At 54.0% G+C, this 16878-nt stretch overlaps 4 protein-coding genes and 1 long non-coding RNA gene across 9 annotated transcripts; 3 read left to right on the top strand and 2 right to left on the bottom strand.

The window, feature by feature from the left end:
- Window positions 1–61: 61 nt before the first annotated feature.
- On the bottom strand, window positions 62–3266 carry LOC144088558 (perforin-1-like). Of its 3 annotated transcripts, none has more exons than XM_077619035.1 (5): window positions 3172–3266; window positions 1771–2319; window positions 1561–1699; window positions 1270–1487; window positions 62–1055 (listed from the first exon to the last, which is right to left on the bottom strand). In XM_077619035.1, the coding sequence occupies exons 2-5, from the start codon at window positions 2295–2297 to the stop codon at window positions 206–208; spliced, it is 1734 nt and encodes a 577-aa protein (XP_077475161.1). In that variant the 5' UTR covers window positions 2298–2319; window positions 3172–3266; the 3' UTR covers window positions 62–205. The 3 variants fall into 3 exon arrangements, with proteins under 3 accessions (XP_077475161.1, XP_077475162.1, XP_077475160.1); XM_077619036.1 differs by lacking the exon at window positions 3172–3266 and adding an exon at window positions 2928–2942; XM_077619034.1 differs by lacking the exon at window positions 3172–3266 and adding an exon at window positions 2466–2915.
- Window positions 3157–3885, top strand: LOC144088559 (uncharacterized). Its single transcript, XR_013304899.1, has 3 exons — window positions 3157–3241; window positions 3569–3649; window positions 3737–3885. It is a non-coding gene; the product is annotated as an uncharacterized LOC144088559 (long non-coding RNA).
- Window positions 3886–5277: 1392 nt separating this feature from the next.
- paqr4a (progestin and adipoQ receptor family member IVa) lies at window positions 5278–8657 on the top strand. The gene is made up of 3 exons (XM_077618607.1): window positions 5278–5626; window positions 5879–6097; window positions 6320–8657. Exons 1-3 carry the CDS (start codon window positions 5317–5319, stop codon window positions 6751–6753), a joined length of 963 nt encoding a protein of 320 aa, XP_077474733.1. The 5' UTR covers window positions 5278–5316; the 3' UTR covers window positions 6754–8657.
- A 336-nt stretch (window positions 8658–8993) lies between these two features.
- coro1a (coronin, actin binding protein, 1A) lies at window positions 8994–13135 on the top strand. Of its 3 annotated transcripts, none has more exons than XM_077618605.1 (11): window positions 8994–9135; window positions 10055–10264; window positions 10934–11056; window positions 11178–11307; window positions 11386–11567; window positions 11649–11768; window positions 11852–11956; window positions 12057–12202; window positions 12302–12359; window positions 12467–12703; window positions 12926–13134. In XM_077618605.1, the coding sequence occupies exons 2-11, from the start codon at window positions 10067–10069 to the stop codon at window positions 13019–13021; spliced, it is 1395 nt and encodes a 464-aa protein (XP_077474731.1). In that variant the 5' UTR covers window positions 8994–9135; window positions 10055–10066; the 3' UTR covers window positions 13022–13134. The 3 variants fall into 3 exon arrangements, with proteins under 3 accessions (XP_077474731.1, XP_077474732.1, XP_077474730.1); XM_077618606.1 differs by lacking the exon at window positions 8994–9135 and adding an exon at window positions 9477–9616; XM_077618604.1 differs by lacking the exon at window positions 8994–9135 and adding an exon at window positions 9545–9697 and having other exon boundaries at window positions 12926–13135.
- cldni (claudin i) lies at window positions 13124–15606 on the bottom strand. Its single transcript, XM_077618608.1, has 3 exons — window positions 15523–15606; window positions 14228–14360; window positions 13124–14129 (listed from the first exon to the last, which is right to left on the bottom strand). The coding sequence occupies exons 2-3, from the start codon at window positions 14357–14359 to the stop codon at window positions 13623–13625; spliced, it is 639 nt and encodes a 212-aa protein (XP_077474734.1). The 5' UTR covers window position 14360; window positions 15523–15606; the 3' UTR covers window positions 13124–13622.
- Window positions 15607–16878: the final 1272 nt, after the last annotated feature.

Genomic DNA, 16878 nt, shown 5'->3' with positions numbered 1-16878 from the left:
GTCACCACTTCCTGTCTCGCGTGGCGAGTCAAAGTTGTTAAAAATGTTTATTCCTGTCAAGTGAGGGAAGGTTATTAGCAAGAAGGCTTTAATGAGAGGGTGCTTAAACATGCTACACAGCAAGTGACTTTGGAATGGAAATGGACCTGTTTTGGACACGTATGCCCCGCCCACCTCAAAAATGGTTGCTGTCGCACAGCACATTTTAAAGCGCATCGGCGAGGCTTCCTTTTGACGTGGTGCCCGGAAAAACTCCCATCTCCAGCAAGATGGCCGGCGGGAGCGGGTGCGCGTGGCGGGACGCGTACCCGCCGCTCAGAGCGGGCTCCATGGGTGAAGGCGCGTAGTCCACGCACCGGGCCCCGCCCAGACCGGGCGCGCATTCCACCTCCCACTTGTAGAAAAACTTCCCGTGGCGCAGGGCGCACACGTCGTCCGCCACGCCCGCCCCCGGCGCCCATAGGCACGTCCCCAGCAGGTCGTCGTCCCAGCCGCTGTCCTGGTCCCAAATCTGGAATCGGATGGGGAGGCCGGCCGAGAGGTCCCGCGTGCCCAGGTCCACCACCGTGTCCCAACGGGGGTGGTTGTCGTTGGGGACCACGGGGGTGCGCCACTCGCGGTGCCCAAAAATGACCTTGACGAAGGCGTCGGTGGCCGTGGTGGTGTCGCCCCAGAGGCCCGAGGCCCGTTGGACGGTGACCGTCACCCTGGCCGTGCCCCGGCGGGCGGGACAGCAGTCGGCCGTCACGTGGCGCTGGTTGTGGCACCGGCAGAGGCAGGGCTCCCGCGGGTCGCCCCTGACGCCCGCCCGGCAGCGCCCGCTGCAGTTCAGCATCAGAGCCCGTTCCAGGATGTAGTGGCGTAGGGCCGAGCGCAGGTTTTTCCGCTGCGGCGCATCGGTGGGCAACAGCTCGTGCAGGGACTCCAGAGAGTACGAGATGACATCCGGGTGTCCGGCCAGCGTGCCCAGCCATTCCTTGTAGGCGGACGGGTCTTTGCGGGCCGAGAAGAGAAGGTCCGGGTCGGTGTTGAGACCGCCCTTGGTTTCCGTGAACCTGTTGGCCACACCGTGTGAGATGGCCGTTAAAGTCGACCCTGTCCCTGGCCGGGGAGGGAGCGCGGAGAGCGGAGAGCGGAGAGCGGAGAGACGGTGCCCGTGGTTGGCTGGGACGGGCTCCGGCGCCCGTCGGCTCCAACCGAATGGAGTCGGACCACCTCGGGATCTTTGCGTTGAATGAAGGAACCTCCGTGGAGAGAAAGGCTTTTTACCTGTCGTTGAAGACGCTGGAGTAGTCGGCCTTGCTCTCGCTTTTGGCCACGTCGCTCCTGCAACGTTTGACCTCGCTTTCCGCCGTCCCCGCCGTCCCGACGGTGACCGAGGCCTCGGATTCCAGGCACATGTTGACCTCGTCCACGTCGAAGCCCTGCAGGCTGGCCTGGCACTGCTTGATGCTGGTCACCGACCGGATGGAGCCTCCCAGTTTGACCTAGACGGACGGACGGGAAATGACGTTGCCGTCGACCGGTACGACACCCCCACTTTTTTTTGGTTTGTTTTACCTTTGTGATATAATGCGTGCCAAAGTTCTCGATCAATCTGTAATAGCGCGCCTTGTATCGGGGGCTGAAGGTCTTGGGAAGTTCCCTCAGCGCCCTCTGAAATTCCCTGTGCACCTTGGGCTTGCTGGTCACGCGGTAACTGTCGGCGCGGGAAAATCCCATGGGGTCGGATCGCCGGCCGACCGGCCGACCGGCTCGATCCCGACTTACCTGTAGAACTGGCAGGAGAGTTCCTGGCTGCTGAAGGTGAACCTGTCGCTCTTGGTTTTCTCCAAGGAGTACTGAGCCAGCTTGGATTGTGTGGCAGCCATCATCACTTTGGTGGCGAATTTGTCCACGTCCAAGCCCAGGCTGGACTTCCAGTTGTTCTCCACCGTAGAGCTGGAGGAGTCGACCAGAGCCTCGCTGGAGCGGTGAATGGCGCCGGCCACCTTGGAGCCGCAGACCTGCTGGGCCCGCCAGTCCACCACGGAGAGGGGCAGCCTCTGCTTGGCCTTCTCCGCAAAGGGGTTGACGCACAGGGTGCAGCTCTTGTCCTTGCGCCGCCACGCGTTCATGTCCAGGACGAACGCTCCCTTGCGCTCCATCCGGGTCACGTCGAAGCCCTCGCCGGCCAGGGTGCCGCCCGGAACCGTCTCCGCCCGCAGACACTCGGCGGGGCCGCCCCGCGTGCAGGACGCCCGCGCGCGGTGGATCAAGCAGAGCGCCAGGGCGGCGCAAACGTTCAACGCCAACATGACGCGCTCGACCTCGGGAGATCTGAGAACGAGAGCCAGCCCCCACGTGTTATTATTCTTTTCCCCAGGTGGACACCCCGGATCTTTTGAGCGTCCCGAGCGCAACGCGCCACCGTGGCGCGTTCCTGGAATTGGTCCCAAATGCCGTTGGCTTTTAAGATGACTTACTCCCACTTTTGAAAGGAACGGACGGCGGCCATGTTTTATTATTTTAGTCAGGTCACATTCTTTGACTTGTCGTCACGTCTGGAAAATCCGGTTCATCTTAACGGGGTGTGTGGCGCTCGCTGGCGTGGAAAGCTCATCTGCAGTTCATGGCGTGTTTTAGTCCCCGGGCAAGTCATTGGGCTTTCGGGTCGGAAAGCATATTTGCCGCGAGAGATCTTCAAATCGCGGCCTCTTCCGAATAATCGGCGAGTAAATTGAGGGATTGTTGGTCGAAGCCGAATTTCCCATTCACTTTAAAGAGTACATCAAATTGCCCCTGCAAAATTCAAGGCCAAAGTACTCGGGCGTTGACCTTCCACCGTGCCATAACGTTAAAATAAAACATTTGCATTGAGGGACAACAGCTGCAAGCACCGGAGTCCAATTCAAGTGTCTGCCAAGACATTTGTCCTTACGACTTACTGTACGTCCAAAGAAGCGAAGCAGTTTTCTATATTAACCAAATGTTCATCACGTTTTGCACATGCACATAGAGGCGAAAAAATTGCACTTGCAACATAACAACATAGAACACTACCAATTTGGTCATACGCAGCTGGGTATGATGACAATTAGGCTTTTGTCTCGTCAATGTTGATGACAAGCCTATGTCTGATTTTATTTCATTTTATTATTTATTTATTTTATTAAATAGCATACCACTTACCTTTTTTTGTTGTCTCGTTAGATAGCTGGACGTGTCTCGCTGTTCGATAGCATCTGGCCTGATTACACTTGTGAGTCAGAATTTATTCAACAAAGCTTCTGTGGTTTGGAGTTTTTTTTTTTTTTTGCGCCGTGGTGGTGGTCTGCGGCTGCAAACTAGCTTTCCTGTCAACGCAAAAACCGATAGCGAGCGCACTTTGTTTTCTGACAGGGGGTTGTCATTTTCAGTTTCTATTAAGGGTTGTAGTCAACAGGTTTTTAAAGAAGGACGTTTGGGAATTTTAGAACCTTCCCCTCTGTGTGTATGTTGTTAATATCATATGCAGACTTATGACGGTGTCCCCTTTATTTTGCAACATGTTTTGTTTTGAGCCTTCTTTTCTTGGTGCTGCTGACAGGCATCAATTCTCAAGAAAACAAACATCGGTCATCTTTCTCGGGTGTGTTGGCCGCATCACTCACGAGGAAGCAGAGTGACGGTGAGTGTGTGTTTGGGTGTGTGTGTGTGTGTGTGTGTTTGGGCTGCCATGATTCATTGTCAACCTCAAGGGCTGCTCTTCCATTAGACAATTACATTGCGCCGCCTGGCAGAGACATTCAGCTAACCTCAGCAACATCTACCTGAGCACGCAAGAGGGGTTTGACTCAATAACAACAGGAAGTGGCACACAAAAAAAGGACCAAAATTGACAGGAAGCGACCCAGAAAAGCATCTCTGTGGCTTTCAATGGAACGGAAACAAGGACTGACAAGGAAGTGTCATACACATTTCCTAGAAATGAAATCTGATAGCTTCATGTAAAATGGATTTCATGTAATCTGCTTGATGAGCAAAGTTTGCCCAAATCGTTAAAAAAGCAATAATTTCAATACGAATACGTTTGACACAGATAATGTGGTGTATGTAATATATATAATTTATATATATATATATATATATATATATATATATATATATATATATATATATATATATATATATATATATATATATATATATATATATATATATATAAATTATTATATATTGTATATATATCATATATACAATCAGAAAACAAGGAGTGGAAGGCGCGCAGCCGGTATGTAGGGGTAAGATTATTTTTGTGACAGAGCGGGAAGTGTCGCACGGGATTTTCACAGTAGTGGTTTTGGTGCCGGTTTTCGTAATGCTTAAACGATTGAAATGAACTTTGTCTCCATTTTTTTGTGCACCATGTAGCTCTTTATTTAATATTTTGTTTTTATGAAGGCTAGTCACGGGTTATTTCACCTAACGCCACAGCTGTTGGGTGTTTACTTTGAAAGGGTAAAGAGAAGCAAACGATTTGAGCGGAGCCTGCTTGACTTTTTGGTTCAGCGCGCCGCAGCGGATTCATTCCGAGGCCGCCCGCTTCGTGAGGACTCCTCACACTTCCATTGAGCCATCAAAATAAAGAGGAAAAAGTCACCGTGAGCCGCAGCAACGATAATGCCGAGCGTGTTCCGCGAGGAAAAGCGGAAAAACGTTGTCCCGAGGCCCCGCGGCTCAGGGCGTCGGTAGCCCGGGGTTCGGCTAGCTCCAATCTCGGCTGGCCCGGAAGAAAAATCATTGGCCTTTTTTTTTGGTGTCGCTTCTTTGGCGGTCACATTTTGGAGAAGAAGGTCGAGGGCGATCGTCGCGAGCGAGGCCAAGGATCGAGAGGAGAGCAGGCTCGCTCGGGATCGGCTCGACTCGACTCGACTCGACTCGACTCGACTCGACTCGGCGGCATCCCTCCGGAGCCGCATGGACGCGCGCCGGCGGCCGGTGGCAGCATCCGTGCCCCCCGCCCGGCCGGGATGCTAGCGACGAGGAAGCCACTGTGGACGCGAAGAGCAGGCCGCGCTGACTGCCGTTGTCCCCCATGAGTCCTCCTCCTCCTCGCAGCGGCGGCGGCGGCGGTGGTGGTGGCGGCGGCCGGTCAGGCGACCGGTCAAGTGGCCCCCCCGGCCTGGCGGATGCCACTTGGTCCGGCGGTGAGGGTTCGTCTTCGCGAGTAGCGGCGGCGGTCGCTTGGACGGACTGACTGATGGACTGATGGGCAGCCGGTGAGCGGGCGCTGGGGGCAAGCAAGCAAGTAAGCAAGCAAGCAAGCAAGCGCTTTCTCGGAGGGAGCGTTCTGAAATGGCGTCCCGCAAGGTTCTCGCCGCCGTCCTCTCGCTCAACGTCTACATGGGCGTCCAGTCGGCGCTGTCCCTGTTCGGCGGGGTCCTGCCGTCGGCGCCGTGCCTGTTGGGCGGGATGTTGCTGTCGGCGCTCCTGGCCCTGGCCTTCCTCAAGGGACAGCGACGGCTGCTGGACCGGGCCAGCTCTCCGCCGCACCTGCAGTTCAACCAGTACGTCCTGACGGGCTACCGGCCCGTGTCCTCGGCGCAGGACTGCATCCGGAGTCTCTTCTACCTTCACAACGAGCTGGGGAACATCTACACTCACGGTCAGTCCGGTCGCGACGGTCAGTCCGGTCGCGACGGTCACGACGCCCACGGCGGCTTTCCTTTTCCAAATTGCCCGTGTTCCGTTGACCTTTTCCCAAATTGGTGGCTGTGTTCCTTTTGACCTTTTCCAAATATACACGCCAAGGGCGACTCTGGGCTTTTGCCCGGTGAGCCTAAGTCCAGAGTGCACCACCACACTCGGGACGTTGCGATTGACGCCAAAGTCTTCCCCTTGTGTTTTCTCCTTTCAGGCATCCCTCTGGTTTGCTTCGTGGTGCTGCTGCCCCTGAACATCCCCTGGTCCCAGATCAGCGTGACCTGGCTGGGCGTGGCCCACTTCCTGGCCTGCCTGTCGCCGCAACTGGGCTCGGTGCTCTACCACCTCTTCATGAACCACGAGGGCGGCGAGCCCGTCTACCACACCCTGCTCAAGCTGGACGTCTGCGGCATTTGCATGATCAACACGCTGGGTACGACCGCCACATTTGTTTTCGGGGGGAATTAACCTTGGCGTCCATCGAAATTCAACGATGGCGCTCGAGAAAAAAAAGTTGATAGCGATAGCTGTGAAAACCGTTGAGAAAAATGCTGCCCCTGAAAAAGAAAATGCATTCGATGGTTATTTGAAATGTTTTTTTTTCTTTTTTTTTCTTCTCAATGCTAGTCCCCAAACTAATTGCGCCCAATTGCAGGGGCGCTGCCCATCCTTTACAGCACCCTCCTGTGCTACCCGTGCACGCGCACGGCGGCGCTGTGGCTCTACATCGTGCTGTCGGGCTACGCCATCTACTGCGCGGTGACGGCGCGCAGCAGCGTGCGGCGGCTGCGCTCCTTCGCCTGGCAGGCGCTCTTCCGCTTCTCCTTCTTCGTGCTGCGCTGGGCGGGCGTGGGCGGCGGCAGCCCCACCTCGCTGCGCCACTTCCTGACCATGGACGCGCTGGCCGTGCTGGGCGGCGTCATCAACATCGCCCGCGTCCCCGAGCGCTTCCGCCCGGGCCTCTTTGACTACTGGTGCAACAGCCACCAGATCATGCACGTGCTGGTGGTCATCTCCATCCTCTACCTGCACTGGGGGGTCCTGGACGACCTGCTGTGGATCGACAGTTACCGCTGTCCCTCCGACTGAGGACCCCCGGGGCCTCAAACGGAGTCACGCGCCGGCCGGCCCCTGTCCGCTCAGACTCCGGAGGTGGTCGTATGAAGACGGCCGATTGGCAGCGAGTGGTCACGTGACGGTGACGGCGAAAATGGACGGATCACAAACAAGTGTTTGAAAAACATTTCCGCCCGACTTTTGAAAGTTTGCCACTTACAAATGCACTTAGTTTGGTCAGTCTTTCTTCCCCTCGGTGGCTTTGCCCGACAGCCCGCCCGTCTTGGCGTCAAGGAATTTTGCCGGCTGGCGGCAGAAGAGCGAGCGGGCTTCCATCGGAAGAAAAATAGTGCCATCTCGTGGCGCGCTTCCGTCTAGGAACTACGTGGGAGTCTATTGAGGAGCAGCACCGGGACAAAAATTGTGCCTTGCTGGCATCTTGGCCTCGAGTAACCACGTTGGGAGGTCGTGAGGACTTTCATTTGGCTAGATGGTGCCAAAGAAGTGACTGGAATCGGGGCAAAAAGTAGCGCTTCGCTCCGATGTAGCTGGTCACTAACTATGTAGAAATACGTTGAGGAATTTGGTGAGGTGGGAAAAACTCGTGCTTCGACGCCATCTCTGGGCTTCTTGACACCAAGACGTTTCTTGGGCTACTTTGCTCTTCCAAAAGTCGCTTGAGAAGGAAACCGGTGCTCTCCTGCCATCCAGTGGCGTCCGTTTGCATGACGGGGATGCTCGGGACGGGCTTCAGAGCCAAAATGTTCCAACCTAAGACTAACGTGCTGCCGGCCAAGGCCCAGGACTGACTGGGAGAGGTCGGCGTAGTCACCTATGCATCCATACCAACAGTAGTCACGTTTTCGACGTCCGTCCGTTTGGATGAGACGTCTAGCTATCTAGTGTCCCCTGCCGATAATGGTAAGTAGTCAAAAAAAAAACCACAAGTAAACAAACAACACTCCAAAGTCGGCCATTTGGCTGCAGAATGGTTGTTTTTTCGTGTGCATTTTGGTCCCGATAGTCACATATATACGTATAGTAAGTAGTTTTACTTAGCCGATATGAGTGCTCGCAAGTAAGGCCAATGTCAGGAACGCAAAGATGTTCCCATTGTTTTGGGGGTAAAAACAAAACAAAAAAAGATGCACGTTTTGGAACCTGTTTAGCATTTGTATTTCTGGACTATGCTTTTTGACATAGCATTGGGGAAAAAATGGTTTATGTTTGTTAAACTTGCATTCGGTTGAGACGAGTTGCAATTTTCTTCACGCATAACTACATGCGTTTGATTTTAAAATATTGTCACATTGAAGCCCCTTTCATTGCACTTATGTTTCAGGATTGACGTATTTTTTGGTGTCCCGGCGCTTACGTTGCCAAATTAGCACGCCATTGCATGAGCGTGGTTAGTGAGTTAGCTGACGGCTAGCCAGTTAGCTGACGGTTAGCCAATTAGCTGACGGCTAGCCAGTTAGCTGATGGCTAGCTTTTAGCTGACGGCTAGCGAGTTGGCTGACGGCTAGCGAGTTAGCTGGAGGCTAGCGAGTTAGCTGGTGGTTAGCGAGTTAGCTGGCAGCTACCCTCCTTTCTCTGTATACATATGTATATATACACGGTATGACTTTAAGCATGAAAACGGAGTGGAGCCCAGGTCAAACTATGCATACGAAGTCAAAAATGGGGAACGTGGTGTCTTCTCAGGTGCCCTAACAGTAGCGGAAGGCGAGCCCTAGCAAATTGGCTAACCCGTGTAGTAAATGGCCTCCGCACGGCACTCCGACGTAGTTGTGCTTTTTAAAAATATTCAAAGGGAATATGTGAAAGGGAAGGGAATCCATGGCGTTGTTACCCTGGACCATTTGGGGGTGGTGCCCTTTTACGCTTTCGCCGCTCCTGTAACCATTGTGCAATAAACCAAAGTCTATATTTCTAAAGATTTGCCCGTGTCTTCTGTTGGGAGAATCCGCTCGGGTTAGGCTCCGGCACCCCGCGATGGTGAATGATGGCTGTCGGTGCAACAGGATCCCTCCATGCCAGACTTTCCAGTTGAAATAGATTCCATTTGTCAATATACTCGTTGGATAGAATTCCACAATTGAAACAAACTTTATTTGGGTGTGCTTTTTTTCCCCCTCGTACAAAATCAATAATAATAAATGCAAACTTTTTCAAAAGGAATCAAGTTTGTCTTTGCATTGCATAGAAAGTGAGCTGATTGTAACGCTAACGCAATGGCCTGGCCGGGCTTCCTCTGCTGCAAATGTGCGCCCACCGACATCACCGCCTACTTCCTGCCGAGACGCCTTTCTTGTGCATCTTCGTCGCGCCGCTCATTCCGTCCGTCCGGCCACCGCACGCCGACGCCAGCCCGCTCCCTCGCCAGCTCAACCCGGCACGCACGCAAAGCGCCAGGTAGGCCGACCTTCTACGTCAGGGGTGGCCAAGTCCCGGTCCCGGAGAGCCCCCGTCATCCGCTGTGTTTTCCGTATCTCCTCTGGCACACCTGAATCAAATGATCAACTCATCAGCAAGCTGTTCAGTAGCTTGATGGCGATGATTTGATTCAGGTGTGTTGCTGGAGAGAGACCCGGAAAACCGACTGGATGACGGGGGCTCTCCAGGACCGGACTTGGCCACCCCTGCTCTACGTCCTTTGCGAGCGGGTGGGTTTCCGGTCGGGAGTCGTCGGGAGGTTGCGACCTTTTCCCCAAAGCGCGTGGGCTCCTCCGGCGGGCGTCGTTGGCCTCCTTTTCGTGCCGTTTTGTCCTTTTTTGGCCACCTGGATGGTGCGTTTTCGAGCATTTTTTTCCACCCAGCTGCAGCAAAGAGAAGCGGAAGCGCTTGAGCAAGCCGGCCCCGCTTCCTCTTTCTGAAGGGCCGGAAGGCGCGCAAAGTAAGCCTTACGGTAACAACGTACCGCTACATCACCGTACTTTGTGGCCCGATGTATGGATACGCTCCTGCCAAACATCTGGTACCTCTCCTCATGAAATCAATTGGCTTTTTTTCATCACTTGAATTTTTCCCAAGTAGAATGGCATTTTACATGTAAGGGCCCTAATCTGTTGCAAGGTTCTCCAATACGACTTTGTAAACCCTTCAAAATGACAAGAGTATGGCCATTTTGGCTGAAGGTTTGCCCATGAACGAGACACAGAAAGACATTTGCATTATTTTCGGAAGATTTATTTCCACCAGCCCCACCCTGTTAAAAGGCCTTGCGTGGGCTTTCTCTGGGTGGTAGTCCGATTTCCTCCCCCATGCACGCTAGGCTAACGGTATGCTAAATTGCCCCTAACTAGGAACTATTGTTTGTTTGTTTTGCGGGCAGGTCGCCGCCGCCATGTCCCCGCAGGTGGTGCGGAGCAGCAAGTTCCGCCACGTCTTCGGCCAGGCGGCCAAGGCCGACCACTGCTACGACGACATCCGCGTCTCCCAGATGACCTGGGACAGCACCTTCTGCTCCGTCAACCCCAAGTTTGTGGCCATGATCGTGGACGCCAGCGGCGGCGGGGCCTTCATGGTCCTCCCCCTCAACAAGGTGGGTCCCGCCTCCCAAAAAAAGGCTCAAAATGTACCATTCGTCACTGTTACAAGATGGGGATTGGGTGGGAAAACATTGTGTTTTGAAGATTTTTTATAAATAACGACATAGCCAGAAAATAATATGGAAAAAAACACACAAAAAAACGTACGTTGCCGAGGGAACGAGTGCAAAAATGCGCGATGACGACAAGTCTGGTGGCGGTGACGTGAACTTTGCTCGTAAAAGTCGCCGTCCGTCTTCACGCTGTCAAGCAAATGGGGAAGTTTGAAAGCACTCAAAGATGTTTTCACCATATTTGGAGGCGGATGCACTTTTGTCTGGGCCGGATGCAAGCACCCCCTGCAAACTGCCCCCCCCCACCTGACTTTTCTTAAAGACGACGTACCGTACGCCTTTGTTCCTTAAATGCGGCTTGTGAAATTGGCAGTTTGACAAGCGACACGCTCCGTCGCTAGGCGCTTTTCATCCGAGCCGTTGGCCACGCCCACGGGCACTTGCCAAAGATGCCGGAGGGCCAAAGGTCGGGCTCACTGTGACCTTTCTGGCCCCGGAGACTTTTTTTGTGGCTCTACTCCTCATAATGTAGTGGGAAACATTCGAAAAACATTTGGATTGGACGTCTATTGGGTTCATCATTTCAAAAAAAAGAATGTGGCCTTGCAGACGGGTCGCATCGACATGTCCTACCCGACCGTGTGCGGCCACAAGGGGCCCGTGCTGGACATCGAGTTTTGCCCCCACAACGACAACGTCATCGCCAGCGGCTCGGAGGACTGCAGCGTCATGGTGAGTCCTGGCCCGGCCTGGCCCCGCCTGGCCCCGGGGACCGCGGGGGTCACGGAAAGTCCCATTCTTTGGCCCGGCGCGTCACCTCGGGGGTCCTCCCTCCCTCCCTCCCTCCGGGCAGATTTGGGAGATCCCGGACGGCGGCTTGACCTCGCCGCTGACGCGGCCGGTGGTCAAGCTGGAGGGGCACTCCAGGCGCGTGGGCATCCTCGGCTGGCACCCCAGCGCCCGCAACGTCCTCCTGAGCGCAGGTGAGCGCGCGTTAGCCGCGCTTTTTAGCCGGCCGCTAACCGATGGCGCTGAGGTTGACCGACGACCTTTTTCCCCAGGCTGCGACAACGTGCTGATCCTATGGAACGTGGCCCGTGGCCAGGCGGTGGTCAGGATGGACGACCTTCACCCGGACGTCATCTACGGCGCCTGCTGGAACCGCGACGGCTCCAAGATCCTGACCTCCTGCAAGGACAAGACCCTGCGGGTGCTGGACCCCAGGAAAGGCGTGGTCCTCCAGGTAGGTGTTCCCGTAGGCGGGTGGGCGGGGCCAATCCGGGACTTCCGGCGACCGGGTCCCAACTCCGTTCCCGCTCAACAGGAGAAGGAGAAAGCTCACGAGGGCTCCAGGCCGGTGCGGGCCGTCTGGGTCTCGGACGGGAGGATCCTCACCACGGGCTTCGGTCGCATGAGCGAGAGGCAGGTGGCGCTGTGGGACCTGGTGAGTTGCCATTGGTTTGCTGTCTCTTGCCCCTCCCTCCGTGCAAAGTGCCTTAGATGTGAATAATGTGCTTTTTTTTCCAGGAGGACTTTAGCTCCCCGCTAACCCTGCAGGAAGTGGACACCAGCAGTGGCGTCCTCCTGCCTTTCTTCGACACGGACACCGGCGTGGTCTACCTGTGCGGCAAGGTCAGCCGGGCTCCGGGCCGTCGGGTCCCGGTCGGGCCCCGGTCGGGCCCCGGTCGGACCCGCTCCCCCGTTGAGCTCCGTCCGTTTGCACCCCCCGCAGGGCGATAGCAGCATCCGCTACTTCGAGGTGACGGAGGAGGCGCCCTACGTGCACTACCTGTCCATGTACAGCAGCATGGACAGCCAGAAGGGCATGGGCTACATGCCCAAGAGGGGCCTGGAGGTCAACAAGTGCGAGATCGCCAGGTAGCCACGGGACCAATAAAGTTATCGAATGTAAAGTGGCCGACCGGGGCGCCGTTCCCGTCGCCTAACCGCGCCCGCGCCTTTCCCCTTTCCCCGCAGGTTCTACAAACTCCACGAGAAGAAGTGCGAGCCCATCGTCATGACGGTGCCCCGAAAGGTAGCCGTGCTAGAGAAGGCTTCAACTTCTCTTTCAACTCCTTTTACACGATGAAGGGTGGGTGGTATGGCGTCGACGTTACCTTTTTTTTTGTCCCTCTGGTGTAGTCGGACCAGTTCCAGGAGGACCTGTACCCCGACACGGCGGGCCCCGAACCCTCGGCGGAGGCCGACGAATGGTTTGCCGGCAAGGACGCCCCGCCCGTGATGCTCTCGCTCAAAGACGGCTTCGTGGCCACCGCCAAGGCCGTCGAGTTCACGCTTCACAAGAGCCTCCTGAAGAGCGGCAACGTGGGAGGCGGGGCTTCCGGGGGAGGCGGGGCTGCCGGGGGAGCCGAGGCCCAGGTGACCACCGCCGCCTTCGCACGAGTCTTTGTTTTCATTTTGGGGCGTTTTACGTGACTTTTTGCCGCTTCTTTTTCACTTGGACTTTGAACGTGTGGTATTCATGGGAAGCTTGCCAATAGGATGGCTTGTTCCTTTTTCCAACTGTTCTCTCAATCTTCACATTGTCAAGTTGTGGACATGGTGATGGGAAATGGAGAATATTTCTGCCTCTGATTCCAGGACGTGTCTGCTTTGAGGCGAGAGTTGAAATCCCTGAAAGCCACGCTGGAGGAGCTGAGCCAGCGCGTCAGCACGCTGGAGAACAAAACGCATTGAAGAGAGACCGGGACACTGCAAACAGGAAATTGTACTCAAAAGAAAAAAAAATGTAACTCGGAACCCCCCCCCCCCAAAAAAAAAAATCCAAACAGGCTTAAATTGTTGCTCCAAATGTTTAATATAGTATTTGGAATAAAATTCAATATTTTCAAAGCATTCGCATGATTTTTTTCTACATACAAAATCATCACAACTTATTTATCACTTGAATTCAGCAGTCAAATAAACGCTCGCAATTAAGTGAACTCGATGGCCGCTATTGACCTTTGTGTGGACTGGTCTCTGTTAGAAGAAACGTCATTGGACTGCAATAGATGTCCAATCCGGTACAAAGCTTTTGAATTCGGGCAACGATTTGACCGCCGCATTTAACGGACTATAAATGGCACCCCGTTGGTAGTTTAGCTGGGCTTTCTACTCAAGTCTTGAATTTATTTCTCACTCTGACCACTACAATGCTATTTTTTAAGGCAACCCATAAAAAAAAAACCTTACTCGATACATAAAGATTTTGATGTTTGACTTTGTTCAATGCCTTAGAGGCTTTTTTTCAAATTTTCTTTTTGGAATACGGGAAAAAAACAAAGGTATTTTGGATTCAGACGTAGTTCTTGCTGGGCGCCGAGGCACTGTTGCTGTAGTACTTGGCGGTGGCGCCGGAAGCGGCGCCGGAGCCGGGCCGGCTGAAGCAGCAGAGGAGGCCCCCGGCCAGCAGGAGGAGCACTCCGGCCCCCCAGCCCACAAAGATGCAAGCCCCCAACTCGCGCTTCTGCGCGGAGATGACCAGCGGGTTGTTGAAGTTGCGCACCACCGTGTGGGCCGACCAGCTGACGGGGACGATCAGGACCAGGCCGGCCAGCAGGAGGCCCACGCCGGCCGCCAGGCTGATCTTGGGCTTGGCCTCCTCGTTCTCCACGCAGGTGGTGAAGTCGGCCCCGCAGAAGACCACCAGCAGGCTGACGGCGGCCAGCATGCAGCTGACGATGGTCATGGCGCGGGCCGCCTGCAGGTCGGCGGCAAGCACCAGCAGGGAGTCGTAGTTCTTGCACTGGTGCTGGCCCGTGCTCTGGATCACGCACGACTTCCACAGACCTTCCTGCTGACTCTAAAAAAACACAAAAACAAAAAAAACACACACCAAAGGTATGCCACTTCCTCATATGGCCACGCCCCTAACGCGCCCCGGTGGATCGGTGCGCTTACCTGCGCCGTGACGATGTTGGAGCCGGTGAAGGAGGAAACCTTCCAGCGAGGTACGGCGCAGCAAACGATGGCCCCGATCAGACCCAGCACCCCCAAGGCCACGCACACGATCTGAACGCCCGTGGAGCCCATCCTGCGTGGCGAAAAGATGTCCAAGGTCAACGCGCTGGAGCCAAACCGCCTTCTCGATGGCCACGTGACTGATTTTTATTTTTTTTAATGATGGCGGAGCGTTTTTGGGACACCAAATAGGTGGCCAAAAGTGACAGAAAAGGCTAAATTGTCAAATTTGGTCCTGCCTTGGCCCAGCCTGCTCAAAAAAAAAATCAAGATGATGTCACACCCAGAATGAGCTAGCGTGCTACTCAACGACACGGCCACTTTCTCCGGAGTCTCAATCAACGGAAGGGATTTTTGCTTTTATTTGATGGAATCATTAGAAAATGGCCATGAATGAACTTTGTTCCAGTGGCGAATTAAGTGACTTCATGTAAAATGAGATTGGGGATCCGTCGTTTTCATTTGTTTGCCGTGCAGGTTGCCATTTCGGAGCACCTTTTGAGAAGAGCGAGCGTGTCCGAGCAGGCCCGAGGGGTGCCGAAACTGCCTGCACTTTGCTTCCATTGGCTTGTCTTTGCTTTGCTTTGCTTTGCTTTGCTTTGCTTCTCCGCCCATGCGGGGAGAAAAAAAAAGAAGCGAGCAATCCATCCAACAACAAGGAGACGCGGGAAATGGGCGTTGTCCCCGTAAAACCAAATCATTTAACCCGTTAAACACTGGGCACACAAAGACTAGAAAATGAATAAAAGTACCGTTTGCTTTTCCCCCCTCACTTTTCACTTTTACGTTTAAAATATGTCAATTCACGCTGATTTCCCCTTTTTTTAGTATGGTTTTGCATCTCGTGCAAATCCTTTGGTTGGTTCTCCCCGCCATTGACAACAATGAACTTCCAATTTATTGGAGCTCACAGGTGACAGGTTAAGAGGCCCCAACTATCCCGACTGGGAGGGCTGGCGGCGATCAAATGACGTGTTTAATTCCAGATAGGTTTCTGTTTTTCCCATTCTCATCGAGTGTTTCTTCACAACGTTTCCGGCTCTTTTTTTGACCCAAAAAAAAAGATCCTCGAAAACAAAACACCACGGGCCTAAGGAAACTTGTGACCAAAAAAAAAGAAGATATGCCTGGAGGGCAAATGAAGCAAAAAGTCCCAACATGAGCTTTTCCCTGAATGTCCTAGAAGAAAACTTCCATCCAAACCTGACTTTTGTGCGCACGCCGTTTGGCCTTACCTTGGCTGTAAATGTGACTTTCTCGTCCTTTTTCTTCTTCTCGTTCGATGGCTCCCGAATGGGTTTTGTCTGGAGATGCTGGGACAAGACGGGAGTATTTGTAGAGGAATGTGAGGGGTGGGTTGGGTCGGTGTTTGAGGGTGGTGCCATGCCGACGCCAATGTACCTGCAGACCTGACCGGACTTGTCTTCTCTCGTCTCCTTTAGTTCGACGCCGCCACTGCCCCCCCCCCCACCCGAAAATTGGGGAAAAAAATGTCTGAGAAAAGCGCCCCGGGCTCCCGGCAAAATTTCCGCCCTTTAATTCGGGAGCATTTTTTTTTCTTCCTGAATTACGCTTTTGTGATGAGCAGAAACCGTCGGGGTCTCATGACGCGGATGATTCAGATTGACTCATCCTCCTTTTTCCACGTACAAAAACTACAAGCGTGGATCAAGCGGGCCGGTCCGATGACGCGGGAGGGCGACGACCCAAGCGATCGAAACCGGTGACGAAACGGGAGGTTACGATGTCATCCACTGGTCGTTGGTGAAACGAGAACGAGAGCGGAAGCTGAAGAGTGCAGGCAAAGTTCCCATTAGATACGCCTGACGGCTGCTCATGAGATCCAAACAGTTGGTCACAAAGACCAGGAAGTCATCTTTTCACATCGTCGCTGCGTGGATTCTCACGCGCACCATAACCCTAAATGACCGGACGTCCAATGTGTTTTGACCGGGAGGCCCGGCACTGACACGCCAGCATTCGCAGACAGTATACTCGAGCGATTAATTGGATTCGTTGCTTGCACATGGTTATTAAAATTAAACCAAGCGTTGTAATGCGTGACATGATTACAACAGGAATTGAGCCCGATTCAGCAGGAAGTGGCCAACAAAATGTGTGCATAGGGTTGATGTTAAGGCCAGGTTTAGCTAAGGTTGGGGTCACGACTGGTGAGGTAATGCCAAAGATGGCCATAGTTTACGTCCATTTAGCTCCATGCCATTGACATTGCAGGAAAAATACACATGTAAACTGTTGATAATTGCCAATTAGACCCCACTCGGTGATGTCATATGCCTCATAGCTTCAAAACGCACACGTCACCGTCACGATGGGCTCTTTCGCGTCAGACCGCGTCACAAGTGTCAACTTTGATGTGGAAAAAAAATCATCCGAAGCTGGTACAATCTGCTTGGCACACGCAAGATGGCGCCCTTTCGAGTTTTGCCGAGACGTCACTCGAGAAGGCGGGACGTTTAAGTAGGACGGACACTAAATTGCCGCCAATCCCATCCCGGAATGGAGTCCGTCTCTACCAATGGCCTTTTGAGAAGCGCGTGACGTGGGCGGGCCCTCTCTGACGAAAGACA

This window comes from Stigmatopora argus, chromosome 14, assembly GCF_051989625.1.
Source record: "Stigmatopora argus isolate UIUO_Sarg chromosome 14, RoL_Sarg_1.0, whole genome shotgun sequence".
Classification (NCBI taxonomy): domain Eukaryota; kingdom Metazoa; phylum Chordata; class Actinopteri; order Syngnathiformes; family Syngnathidae; genus Stigmatopora; species Stigmatopora argus.
The sequence above is the reverse complement of the archived record's forward strand: the minus strand, read 5'-3'. Positions and strand labels throughout refer to the sequence as shown.

Excerpts from the sequence above, each read along its gene's own strand:
- LOC144088558 (XM_077619034.1), bottom strand. The coding sequence starts at position 2,497 with ATGGCCGCCGTCCGTTCCTTTCAAAAGTGGGA. Across the intron at positions 2,320-2,465 it reads CGTTCCTTTCAAAAGTGGGA|ATCTCCCGAGGTCGAGCGCG; the intron begins GTAAGTCATCTT and ends TCTCGTTCTCAG. Across the intron at positions 1,488-1,560 it reads GCACGCATTATATCACAAAG|GTCAAACTGGGAGGCTCCAT; the intron begins GTAAAACAAACC and ends CCGTCCGTCTAG.
- coro1a (XM_077618604.1), top strand. The coding sequence starts at position 9,668 with ATGTATGGATACGCTCCTGCCAAACATCTG. Across the intron at positions 12,203-12,301 it reads AACAAGTGCGAGATCGCCAG|GTTCTACAAACTCCACGAGA; the intron begins GTAGCCACGGGA and ends CTTTCCCCGCAG. Across the intron at positions 12,360-12,466 it reads TCATGACGGTGCCCCGAAAG|TCGGACCAGTTCCAGGAGGA; the intron begins GTAGCCGTGCTA and ends CCTCTGGTGTAG.
- cldni (XM_077618608.1), bottom strand. The coding sequence starts at position 14,359 with ATGGGCTCCACGGGCGTTCAGATCGTGTGCGTGGCCTTGGGGGTGCTG. Across the intron at positions 14,130-14,227 it reads CCAACATCGTCACGGCGCAG|AGTCAGCAGGAAGGTCTGTG; the intron begins GTAAGCGCACCG and ends GTGTTTTTTTAG.
- paqr4a (XM_077618607.1), top strand. The coding sequence starts at position 5,317 with ATGGCGTCCCGCAAGGTTCTCGCCGCCGTCCTCTCGCTCAACGTCTAC. Across the intron at positions 5,627-5,878 it reads GGGGAACATCTACACTCACG|GCATCCCTCTGGTTTGCTTC; the intron begins GTCAGTCCGGTC and ends TTCTCCTTTCAG. Across the intron at positions 6,098-6,319 it reads TTGCATGATCAACACGCTGG|GGGCGCTGCCCATCCTTTAC; the intron begins GTACGACCGCCA and ends GCCCAATTGCAG.